The sequence below is a fragment of the Protobothrops mucrosquamatus genome, unplaced genomic scaffold (assembly GCF_001527695.2).
Source record: "Protobothrops mucrosquamatus isolate PMUCROS unplaced genomic scaffold, P.Mucros_1.0 scaffold670, whole genome shotgun sequence".
NCBI classification, from domain to species: Eukaryota; Metazoa; Chordata; class Lepidosauria; order Squamata; family Viperidae; genus Protobothrops; species Protobothrops mucrosquamatus.
The window spans coordinates 179,942-193,199 of NW_015386958.1; the positions used below are offsets into that span (position 1 = coordinate 179,942).

A 13,258-nucleotide genomic window follows, 5' to 3' on the forward strand; every position below is an offset into this window, starting at 1 on the left:
AATCAGCTGCCGTGGGAAGAGAGGAAAAAGCTCTGAGTGAGCAAAGTTGTCTTTAGCCAGTTTTCCTTCTCCCACCTGTAATGAAATGGTGCTCCCTTCCCCTGCATCCCACAAGTAGGAAGCCATCAAGGGGGGGTAGGAGGAGGGATTGAGCAGCAGAAATCAAAAAGTACGTGCTGCCTTACGGAGGGCTGCAGGGGTCACAGAGGAGGAGAGGAGGGGGGGGAAATCAGCTGCCATGGGAAGAGAGGAAAAAGCTCTGAGCGAGCAAAGTTGTCTTTAGCCATCGAGGAAAAGCGGAGGGCACCAACTGCACCGCAGGGCAAGAAGTAAAGGATGGAAGAGAAGAGGGGACTCAGAGTTGGGGGGGATGCACGCACAGGGCAGTAGGGGGATAGGAGGAAGCCGGGCTTCGATAACTGGCCGCTTGCCAGAAATCACGATCCCCCTGAGGGAGCGATGCTTCTCTGAGCCAGAATGAAACCGAACGTCCTTCAGAAAACTCCGGGCCTGCCTGAATGAAGATCAACGGCTTTCCCTTCCGCTTGGCTCTGCTGGGCCCACACAGAATCCGGGGCTCTCTAACAGGGCAGGACTCGGCCGGTGTAGGTGGGGGAACAGCGGGCAGGAGAATCGTTGGCAGGAGGGGAAAGGCTGTTCTGCGGGGCTGCCTCTCACCTCTTCAGGCGAAGACTACTGGAACTGCGGCTGCTTTGGCTGCCCACCAGGCGGGCGGTCTCGGAAGGGTCACAAACTCCTCCCTCTGCAGGCAGTCCTCTGCTTCCCCCCCTGGACTTGCCGTTCCCATCTAGCGCAGGTGATTCCCACTGAGCCCACCAGAACTAGCGATCGGGGCAGCGGAGGAAGTTTCTGACTCTGGTTAGCACCACTTGGTGCCTTCCTGCACCTGGGAAGCATTCGGACTAAGCCGACCTTCCGTGGTTTGTGGGGCAAAGCCGAGCAATGTCGCGCCGACTCCTCTGCAGAATACGAGGAAAGACCAGCTCGGCTGCGAAAAGGCTTCCCTGGAAAAAGCGCTGTTTTATTCAGCCGAAGGACATCCGGGACCACACGGAGAGCCTTTAAAGCCATTCCCTGATCCCGAGGTGGATGCAGCCATCGAGATGCAAAAGAACACCGCCGCATATCTTAGACTAAGTTCCCAAGACCATCGGAAATATGTGTTTTCCGATGGTCTTAGGCGACCCCTGTGAAAGGGTCGTTCGACCCCGAAAAGGGTCGCGACCCACAGGTTGAGAACTGCTGATCTAGTTCATATAACTTGCTGTACATCAGATGTACTCAACTAAGTACTTCCCAAATATGTTGGAATTATCATTCCCAGTGACTACAATGGAATTCTGGGATTTGTATTCTCTATAAGTGGAGAACTTCAGGTTGGGAAAGCTTGGTCTCTTGAACAGGTAGTAATACTTGGCAATCTGAGATAAACACCTTAGCCCTATCTGTAACTGATGGGCACTGCATCCAGTATATTTTCCTACAAAATATTTATTTGGCTTTCCGTAGCAATTTCTAGTCTTGGTTTTGAATACAGATATACAATTTTCAAAGTTGTTGTGAAACTTCAAGGAAAGAAACATAAATGTGAGAAAAACTGAAATAGATACAACACTTATTTTTGGTGTTCACCAGAGATGCAAAAGTACTTTATGTTTTATAAAATGTATTATGTTCACTAATAAAATTAAAAAGTAAAACTTATTCCGATAAAAATTAAAAATGCACTGACTGAATCTACTTTACAATGCTTTAGTTTTTATTACGAACGATGCTAAAAGCTCTCAAACTTTAAGGAATTTAGCACCTGTTCACTGCTGCTTGTTTTGAAGCAGAGTCATAACTGAATAGAACAGAATACTGCAGAATGATTTCCAGAGCTTGGGGCAGGAACTTAGCAGGATAGGCTGTAGGCTTACTTTTTCAGAGGTTTTACCAGTGTATAAGGAACAAAATGGAAAAGGCCAGAGTATAGCAGAATTCAATATGTAGCTAAAGGAGTGGTGTAAGTTAGTTAGTTATATTAGTCACGATGTCTGCAGCTGGTCCAATGAAAAAGTATAAAAGTGACGGCTTGCATCCATCAAAGAAAGGGACTGAGTTATTCGGCAATAAATTCACAGACTTTCTGGAGAAATATTTTAAACTGAACAACGGGGACAGTGAGTTAATTGATACAGAACATTCCTGTCCCCAGCAACCTAAAAATGATAGGGTTATCAGTGCATATAACATAGAGGTGTGTGTGGACAAGAATATCAACCTACCTGTCAAAAAAATCAAGCTTTTAATAGTGAGTGCTACACCAAGTGCACTAATCAAACAGGTGGTAAGAAAATAGAGAAACTCAGGCACCACACAGGCTATGTAGAAAGTAACCACAGGGTCAGTCATAAAGGACTCAAGTGTCTATAAACCAGCACACAGAGTATGAGCAATAAACAGGGCGAATTAGAAATTCAGGTAAATGAGGGCATATATGATATTGTTACGGAAACTTGGTGGGATGAAACCCACAAATGGAACACACACCTAGTGGGATTTAAATTATTTAAAAGAAACAGACCAAATAAAAGAGGAGGTGGAGTTGCTCTCTATATAAGAAATAACTACATCTCTACAGAAATAGAGCACAACAATGATGAAAACCATCTCAAATGCATTTGGGTCAATATAAAAGCGTGGAAAAATGACATTGCCATAGGTGTATACTTATAGGCCACCCAACCAAACAGAGGAAATAGATGAACTTTTTGCTAGTCAGCTAACTAAGGTATGTAGGAAGCACCTCACAATAGTAATGGGGGATTTCAATTACCCTGACATCAACTGGGAGACAAACTCTGCACCAAGTGGAAGATCGAACAGATTCCTGACAAACCTAGCAAACAACTTTGTCTGCCAACTTTGTACCTAATTCTCACTAAGAGAGATGAAATGATAGAAGGCGTTGAAGTCACAGGAACCTTGGGAGGGAGTGATCATGCAATATTGGAATTCAACATTATGCAAGCACAAGCAATAGAATACGGTCAAACGAGAGTCTTGGACTTTAAGAGAGCTAATTTCAATAAACTTAGAGAAAGCTTGGGAAGGATTCCATGGATGAGAATCCTCAAGGGAAAAACAACTCAAAAAGCTTGGGAAATTTTGAAAAGTGAGATTATAAAAGCCCAGTCTAGCACAATACCAAAGAAAAAGAAAAATAACAGCTCTCAAAAGAAACCAGTATGGCTGCATAAAGAACTTTTCTGATAAATTGAAAAATAAAAAGGACAAGTATAAAAAGTGGAATGAGGGGGACTTAACTAAGGCAAAATATCAGCAAATAGCCCAAGCCTACAAAGATGAAGAGAGGAAAGCTAAGCCTCAAAATGAACTAAGGGTTGCGACAAAAAGTTAAAAATAACAAAAAAAAAGCTTCTTTCAACATGTAAAAAACAAGAAAAAGTTAAGGAAATGATTGGTCCATTAGTAGGAGAAAGTGGCAAGAAGGTGACAAGCAATAGAGAGAAAGCAGAACTATTTAACTCATTTTTTGCATCCGTCTTTACACAAAGGGAAAAAACAGTCCAACCTATCAAAAACAGTACCGTAAAAAACAGTATAGAAACACAAGTTAAGATAGGCAAGAAAATGGTGAGCACCTGCCCACCCTAGACGAGTTCAAATCCCCAGGACCAGATGGATTACACCCCAAGGTTCTGAAGGAACTGGCAAAAGTGATCTCAGTACTACTGAACTATATCTTTCAAAGATCCTGGGAGCACTGGGGAATTACCAGAAGACTGGAAAAGAGCTGATGTCGTTCCCATCTTCAAAAAAGGAAAAAAAATGGATCTAGGAAACTACAGATCAGCCTGACCTCAATATCTGGGAAGATTCTGGAAAAGATAATCAAGCAATGAATCAGCAAACACCTAGACGCAAACAAAGTCATTACCAAAAGCCAATATGGGTTTGTCAAAAACAGATCATGCCAGACAAATCTTATTGCATTCTTTGCCCAAGTGACAAAATTAGTGGACCAGAGGAATGCTGCGGATATAATTTACTTGTACTTCAGTAAGGCATTTGATAAGGTAGACCACAACCTACTACTTGATAAGATAGAAAAATGTGGGTTAGACAGCATCACCACCAGATGGATTGGTAGCTGGTTGACCGGCCGTACTCAGTGCATGGTCCTCAATGGAACTGTATCTACATGGAGGGAAATGTGTGGTGGGGTGCCCCAGGACTCTGTTCTGGGCCCAGTGCTCTTCAACATCTTCATCAATGATTTGGATGAGGGGATAGATGGGGAACCCATCAAATTTGCAGACAACACCAAGCTGGCAGGAATAGCCAACACTCCAAAAGATAGGCTTAAGATACAGAAGGGTCTTGACAGACTTGAACATTGGGCACTATCTAACAAAATGATATTCAATGGTGAAAAAAGTACGGTTTTACATTTAGGTAAGAAAAACCAAATGCACAGGTATAGTATAGGTGGTACCTTGCTCAATAGTAGCAACTGTGAGAGGGATCTCGAAGTCCTACTGGACAATCGCTTAAATATGAGCCAGCAGTGTGCTGCAGCTGCCAAAAAAGCCAACACAGTGCTAGGCTGCGTTAACAGAGGGATAGAATCAAGATCACGTGAAGTGTTAATACCACTTTACAATGCCTTGTTAATACCACTTTACCATTCCACTTCATTTGAGCATTGTGCTTTATCATTTACATGGGCTTTGATATTACCCATTCACACAACTTTGTTATTTTTATTTGATAATACTACAAATTTAGACCACTATTTTTAACTGTATGTTTTCCTAAGTTCTCATTTTTCCCCAGCACATTCACATCTCTATTTTTGAGTGTTAACTCTTTTTTAAAACCACATCTATTTAGTCCTACCCTCCTAAATTTTAATCTTCAAGTCTTTAGCTCAGGGGTGTCAAATTGCCGGCCCATGCGCTGGATGTGTCACGCGGAAGCTGCACCTACCCCAGCTCTGGCAATGGGAAAAAAGTTGCGATACATCACTACATGTTACGTGACACGGCGAGTTTGACAGCCCTGCTTTAGCTTCTTTAAGAGCTGAAACAACAATGGCAAACTACTTCCAAATAATCTTGCAAAGAAAACTGCAAAGAGTTGTCCAGGAATCAAGATTAAATCAAAGCTACAAATATGCAATCCATGCATCTTTACAATAAGAAAATGGATGTTACTTAGTAAAATCTTAGACAAACTATCCACCAAGAGGCATTTCAGAATTAATGTATCAAAAACCAAGGTCTTTCTCTTGAACTAGTCATAATGAAAAAAAAATAGATAGATGATACATATAGATAGATAGATAGATAGATAGATAGATAGATAGATAGATAGATAGATAGACAGACAGACAGACAGACAGACAGACAGACAGACAGACAGACAGAGCTATATATTATATCTGATAAATTAACCTGTATCACACAAAATTTCAAAATAATTCCAGCCAACATACCTCTTAACATACTGGGAATAAACAAAATATCTTTCTCTTTCTGCATCCTTCCAGAATAGCTTTCATATTCTGCAGATCTAATTTCTAAGAAATCTTGGCATGTCTGTTCTATAACAAATACGCCATCATCCCCTTTATCATGGAAAAGATGTTCCTCTTCATCCTGTATTTACCACATAAATGTTTTCAATCAGAACTCAAGGGCAGCAGAACTGTGTTTTACAGGTTTGCAATCATAGGAATTTTTGCAAAGGAAAATATTTCCAATCATTTTTGCATCAAAGAATCATCTTTATCAGGACACCTACACTTGATATTTGAGGACTATCTCAAGAAAATTATATATACTACTAGCTGTACCCAGCCACGCGTTGCTGTGGCTCAGTCTGGTTAAATGAAAAAGAAAGGAGAAAGCGCACGTTTGTGTCACAGGTGTGACATCTATATAATAGTAGGTATATAAAAACATGCACGTATTCGAATGCAATGTTGTGTCAAAATTTCAAAGCAATCGGTGAAGAACCTTCAGAGATTTAAAATTTTGAACAAACGAACATTTACATTTTTATTTATATAGATATCAGACCACTGGTGACTATTACTGATTACAATGAGGGTGAAGGTTCATTCTCCTAGCTCATTACCAGGCTAGGTAAAATCTTCAACGGAGTTTAGGGGATGTCAGTGTCAGTGTTCTTCTATTTATAAGGGCTTCAGGTGTGGGTGTATTGAGTGAGGATCTTGTGTGAGTCATCAGTGAGTCTTGTGAAGGGGAGGTTACATCAGGTCAGGGTCATTGGGAGATGAACTGCTGGGGGGCTTGTGTGGGTTGGTTGAGGGTTGGTGCTGTCTCTGGTTGGCTGTGCAGTTCATTTGGATTCTGAGGGGATCGTAGGCTGGTCGTAGGTCAGTGTGTCTGTTGATTGAACTGTTTGTGGAGTACCAGGCTTCAATGAATTCACAAATGTGGCAGGTAGTAGTGGCCAATGTTTTCTGTGTTGCTCCAATAGAACTGGTGCTGTTTGGTGTCAGTGTGGGTAGAGATTACAGATTTGGGATCGTGGCATTTGACTGCCAACCAGTGTTCATGGATCCTGATTTTTAATTGACGTGATGTTTGTCCCACATAAAGTTGGTTGCAATTGTTACAGTTGATTTTGTAGATTACATTGTATCTTTCATCCTTCTGTATCTTTTCTTGACTCAATAAATTCCCCAGAACAATTTCTCCAATGCATCAAACACCCCAAGATCAGTAAGGAAGAAATTATGGTCTCCTTCGACGTCACCACTCTCTTCACCTCGATTGATATCGACCTGGCTAAACAAAGCATACATCCTCTACTCAGTAAACACCATACCTACAAAGATAATCCACTACAGAACACTCTATGTCTACAGAAACCATCATGAAACTCCTGGATCTATGCCTCAACACATAATTCAAGTTCAATAGAAAAATCTAGAAGCAAGTACAGGTACCCCGATGGGATCACCCATATCAGGCCTAATAGCAGAAGCAGTCATGCAATGACTTGAATCTATAGCTCTACTCACCATCCAACCAAAATTCTGAACATACTACATCGATGACATCTTCATCATCATCAAACACTCCCAAATTGAAGAAACACACCACCTACTTAATAATATATTCCCTAGGGTCAAATTCACATATGAAGCGGAAACAGACAACAGACTCCCATTCCTTGACATCAACATAAGGACACTAGACAATGGAGAACTGGAAACCTGCATTTACCACAAACCCATGCACATAAGCAGATCCTTAGCTTCGCAAGCAACCACCTCATCACACACAAAAGAAGCTGTCTCCAGACCCTCTTCAGAAGGGCCAGGACATACTGCAACACCACAACACTAAGAAAAACAGAAGAGAAATGGCTGTTTGATGTCCTTCTCCATAAAAAACTTCATATTCCGACATACAGCACACAAATCACAACACACTACACAGCCAACTACCATGCAACAACTAACTCTACCATACACAAAAGGGGTGTCGGAAATGACAGCCATAATTCTCCAACCCTTAGGAATAGCAATAACCCACAAACTCACAGCCACACTCCGCCAGGAATTATCCAGAACCAAAAATAAGATACAGAAGGACGAAAGAAACAATGTAATCTACAAAATCATCTATAACCATTGCAACCAATTCTATATTCTATTGCAAACTGATTACAATTTCAGGAGGGTGTTGTAACTCAGCTGTTAAGCCTAAAATTTTATATTTCAACGTAACTCAAATATACATACATGCTTCTCATAACTGTAATTTACAACCAGCATAAATGATCCATATTGACTTTTTATTTTTAACATGGATACCCATCTGGGCATTGCTGAAATATGTAAAAATGATCTAGATAAAAAAAATAAGCTTCAAATCCTCTTTATAGTCTTATGAGTGAAGTCCCAGTAATAAAACAAATCATAAACTTAACCCTCAGAAAATAATGCTAAGAGGACACAGAACCACACCTGACCCAATGTTTCACTGGTGTGTAAGACATAATTAGTTCTACCTCAATTGTGGGGGGCAGGCAAGCAAATTAATCTAGATGTGTTTTTGCACCTCGGCAACTTTTAACATGGGTGGGCATCAATTCCCTAGAATTCCCCACCAGCATGAAGTTAGCACATAGCACCGACCACCTTGCTGGCTGTGGAATTTTGGGAGTTGATATGTTGATGTGTGTGTGTATGAAGTTACTACCGTGTGTGTGTGTGTGTGTGTGTGTGTGTATACACACACACACACACACACATATATATAGTACATGTATTCTATTTTTACTAAAATTGAGCTTTCTAAGACAAAGAGTCTAATTTATAATATTTAGTAAACATATGGGATTACAAGAGAAATAATGGAATTAAAAACAGTTATAAAAAAGGGTGAGGGATGACTTGGATTAGGATGAAGAATAAAGCATGAGTCTTAGCAATGAGTAACAGCAGAACATTTGTGTACAAAGATGGCAGTTAGGTTGTTCAGAATCTGTCAGTGAATGCTGAACAAATCTTCATAATTTTCATCACATAATTCTTGCATTTTGTGGCATTATGCATTCATTTATTTTAGAATTATCTTTACACTAAACTGAGAAGCTATACTATTTCCTACTGATATTCCTTGTGTGATGCTTACTATCTTGGTTAATTTACTGGGTATAAAATATTCCCTCAAAGTAAAGAGAGTTTCTTCTTAAGTAAAAAGCATAAAATTTAACTTTTTTCCAAATAGGATTACTATAGATGTAAAGGATATCTATGGCAGAAAATATTTGGTCTTAACAAACGTGTTGCTTTTAGCCACAAATAAGCAATTTTTCATCATTTTTACTTAAATTCTCCATTATATGTAATATAGGACTGTCTTAAGATATGATACCCTATGTGCATCTATGGAAAGAGGAGAGGAGGGAAGAGGCATGATATTAATTACAAGCTTCCACATTTTGTTTACAACAAAATACAACCAGTCAGCTAAACATTTGTTTAAAGAGATATGTACATGCTTCTTCATGATTACCATTTCATTCTCTTCTTGTTCTTCCTGACTGCTGAGTGTAGATTTCTGGTTCTCTCTGCCCTTGTCATTTAGATCTGATACATTCTTTTCATTTTTTTGACCATCATTCCATACATTCTCTTCCCCAGGATCAAAATTGAAAATAAAGAAATTATAGGCTTCTTCAGAAGAAGGATAACCCGTCTGAATCTAATGAGGAAAAGTAATTTTTTTTAAAAAAAAATTCATCATACAACTCAAGAGCTAACTCTGTAACAGAATTAAAAAAGAATTATTACTATTTATCCCTCATAGAGAACTACAACAGTAACTATGCATTTCTGACCATTTTACTCAAAGAGTCTTCTCAAAAACAAATGTTTCTGCACGCATATACCAATTTTCATTCAAAATTCCCTCGTGAAATACTGAGTGTCCAAAACCTGCATTCTTCAGTTCTGAACTCTATCTAAGTTTTTTACTATCCTCTCCAGGCCTTGTTGAAGATGATATAAAAGCTGAGTTGAAATGTAACACTGACCCTAAACAAACATCTAGAAACAAAATTATAACTAAAAGCCAGCATGGGTTTCTTCATGCTAAACCAATCTTATTTGATTCTTTGACAAAGTAACTAAATTAGTAGATCAGCGAAATTCTGTGGACATAGTATACTTAGACTTCAGCAAGGCATTCGACAAAGTAAACCACAACCTACTTCTTGGTAAGCTAGAAAAACGTGGGATAGACAGCATCACCACCAGATGGATTTATAACTGGCTGACAAACTATTCAACGAGTAGTCCTTAATGATACTACATCTACATGGAAGGAAGGAACAGTGGGGTACCACAAGGTTCCGTCTTAGGTCCAATATTCTTCAATATCTTCATAAATGACTTAGATGAGAGAACAGAAGAGGAACTCATCAAATTTGCAGATAACACTAAGCTGGCAGGAATAGCAAAAAACAAGCTCAGGATCCAAAAAGATCTTGACAGACTTGAAAAATGGGCCCTATCTAACAAAATGAAATTTAATGTGGAGAAAAGCAAGGTTTTACACCTGGGCACAAAAACCCAAAGGTACAAGTACAGATTAGGCAAAACCTGGCTCAAAAACAGTAACTGTGAGAGGGGTCTTGGAGTTCTAATGGATGGTCACTTAAATATGAGTAAGTAGTGTGCGGCAGCAGCCAAAAAAGCTAATGCAATCCTTGGTTGTATAAACAGAGACACAGAATCAAAATCACATGAAGTATTAGTACCGTTTTATAAAACCTTAGTAAGGCCACACCTGGAATACTGCATCCAGTTTTGGTCACATTACAAAAAAGATGTTGAGACTTTGGAAAAAGTGCAAAGAAGAGCAACTAAGATGATTAAAGGCTTGGAGACTAAAACATATGAAGAATAGTTGCAGGATTTGAGTTCGGCTAGTCTAGAGAAAAGAAGGACTGGGGTGACATGATAGTATACCAGTATTTGAGAGGCTGCCACAAATAAGAGGGGATCAACTTATTTTCCAAAGCATCAGAGAGCAGGACAAGCAACAATGGATGGAAACTAATCAAGGAGAGAAGCAACCTGGAATTAAGGAGAAACTTCCAAACAGTGAGGACAATTAACCAGTAGAACAACTTGCTATCAGAAGTTGTGGATCTCACTGGAGATTTTTAACAAGAGACTGAATAGTCACTTGTCTGAAATAGTATAGGTGCTTGAGCAGGGAGTTCGACTAGATGACCTCCAAGGTTGCTTCCAGCTCTATTTTGATTGAAACACCACTTCTCAATCCATACTGCCTACTGGAGGACATTTATTTAGTCACATTTAGAAATACAAAATTTAACAATTTACTATACAGAGTTTTTAAAGTTTTATATTCATCACCAAAATGTACTCCATATTTTTGGAACACATTAAATAATTTGACTCATCAGCAGATTTCTATCTATAAATGTGAATGGAAGAAATGGAAAAAATATGTCAAGATTTTAGGCATCTTGGAGCTGATATCACATCTTGCATAACCTCTCCTTTTGCACTGTGGGTCATGGAGTCACATCACAAGATCTTTCAACTTTGGAAGTAGAAAGCTAAATATAGCTAATGGTGCATAAAACATATGTTTCTGGACCATTTCCTAATCTTTAAGTCACAATTATTTGTAATTTTCATCATATATTACTTTGTTTTCAAGGTCATATATGCTCAAGGATATTTTTTAACCATACTTAATTCATAATTCAGTCTTAAATAATCACAAAAGAACCTGAAAAGCCATCACTATTCAACTGACACTCATCACCTGTGATTTTTGTTTGCATCTTCTAACAGCATCATGAAACTTCACTCTTGCAGATACCTTGCCTTTTTTTCTTTGTACTGCACTCAGTAAATGATCACTTACCTGCAAATATATATATGGATAAAAACTGCATTAATTAATTTATATTGACTTCAAATTTTCTGCATAATAAATAAGTGTAGTCAATACCATAGACATATTTTAAATTATGCCTTACCAGAAGATGGAGAAATACATGTGCATTAGATTTTTAATAAGCAGAGAAAATGGAAATATATGGAGGAAAGTAGAAGATTTTTAAGAACAAATTTTTATGCACAGCAATAGACTCAACCTCTTTTAGTATCAAGAAAGGGCAGTTGAGATAAGCCTGAATATTACTATTACTATATTAATATTGGTTCATCCAGAGCTGGGTCACGTATCACATTGCATCAGCAGTTCTGAACTATCAAGTACAAACAAAAACTCAATAGGTCATCCAAACAAACCACTTTTGGAAGTTCTGGAAGCTGCCACAAGTCCAGAGAAAATCCAGATTCCTGATCTCAAATTTATTTGGATTTCAGGATGTTCAGTCTGCTATTTTAATATAATACAAGTCTCAAAGACATCTCTATATTTCAGATCATGGCCTGGTAATGGGCCATGGCCCACGGGTTGGCAACCACTGTATTACATTACTTATTTAAGTTATGATATTCTCTACAATAAAGCACACAGAGTTATGATGGAGCACATTAGAAATACTCCAGAAAGGAAAAAGCTATTAGTAAAGCATTTAAGGAAGAACTTAGAATTTCAGAAAACAGATCTAAACTTTAATACATATTTCAGTGATCCATCCCATGTAACAGCAGTGATCTTGTTCAGAGATGGGGAAATTTTAGCTCCATTCAATCCTCATTCAACTCCCATGAAGTCTTTTTTTGCTGCCACAGAGCACTAAAAAGGATTACTCTGGGATCAACTGTCGGGCAAAAATCCAGAAATTGAATTTTCCAAGCCAACAGCACCCACTCCAACCACCTTAGAGTCCTATTCAATTACTATTCATCATAAAAAAAACTCAGCATGCCAAGATTAGATTTGTTTCTATTTTTGCATATTTTTCACTGATTATTTCAATTTGGCCCAAGGTCATGTCTGGTTGCTAATGAAGCTGCTAATTACAAAAGAGAGGAAAAATGTAGGCTTGAGCAATGTTTTGTCTCCATCCAGCCAATCAAAGATATCAAAAAAGATGTGAAATAACAATTCCATCACAAGGGAATGAGATGGGCAATTCTAATTTTTTCTTCTCAATGCCATCAACCATGGAATTAAATTGATTCTTGTTGAGCTACAGATTATTTTTCTTCTTTCTTAAAAATTACACATAACTATACGTCTGCCTATCTACTGTGTCCCAAATTTACCAACAATCCCCAGTATGATTTCTCCAAAGAACCAGTGTTATGAGAAGCATTGTTGGGAACAGGATTTCTGATGTCTTACTCGTGCAGCCTTCAATTTCTCTCTCATGCGTTCTCGCACAGAGGTCTCTGCAAACTTTGTCCCCGAGGTAGATGGAACTGGAGGCAACCCTAGAGAGAGAATTACACCATTACAACAATAAACTGTCTTTTAAATTTGAATTTTGTTGATGGTGCCCTCAAGGAAATGTACACACCATTTACTTGAAAACAATACGGTAATGTTTTTAGCTACAGTATCTTTCTTTCAAAGATCTGTTTATTCTTTTATGCAACTCTGATAGTCATGCAGCCAAGTATTAACACATGGCAATTCTTTATTTTATTCATTTTGTTACAGAGAGTTGTGAGAGGTAGAGAATTCCTGAGTTACAAAATGATTTGCTTAAAGATCTTTCAACTACATAG

At 38.7% G+C, this 13,258-nt stretch overlaps 1 protein-coding gene across 1 annotated transcript in view; it reads right to left on the reverse strand.

The window, feature by feature from the left end:
* CC2D2A (coiled-coil and C2 domain containing 2A) overlaps positions 1-13,258 on the reverse strand; it is a 192,217-nt gene that overhangs the window by 133,185 nt on the left and 45,774 nt on the right. The window contains exons 3-6 of the mRNA XM_029284512.1: positions 12,873-12,961; positions 11,376-11,477; positions 9,087-9,275; positions 5,525-5,687 (exon numbers count right to left, since the gene is read on the reverse strand). Coding sequence (XP_029140345.1) covers positions 5,525-5,687; positions 9,087-9,275; positions 11,376-11,477; positions 12,873-12,961 — 543 coding nt within the window. The remainder of the gene's footprint in view (positions 1-5,524; positions 5,688-9,086; positions 9,276-11,375; positions 11,478-12,872; positions 12,962-13,258) is intronic.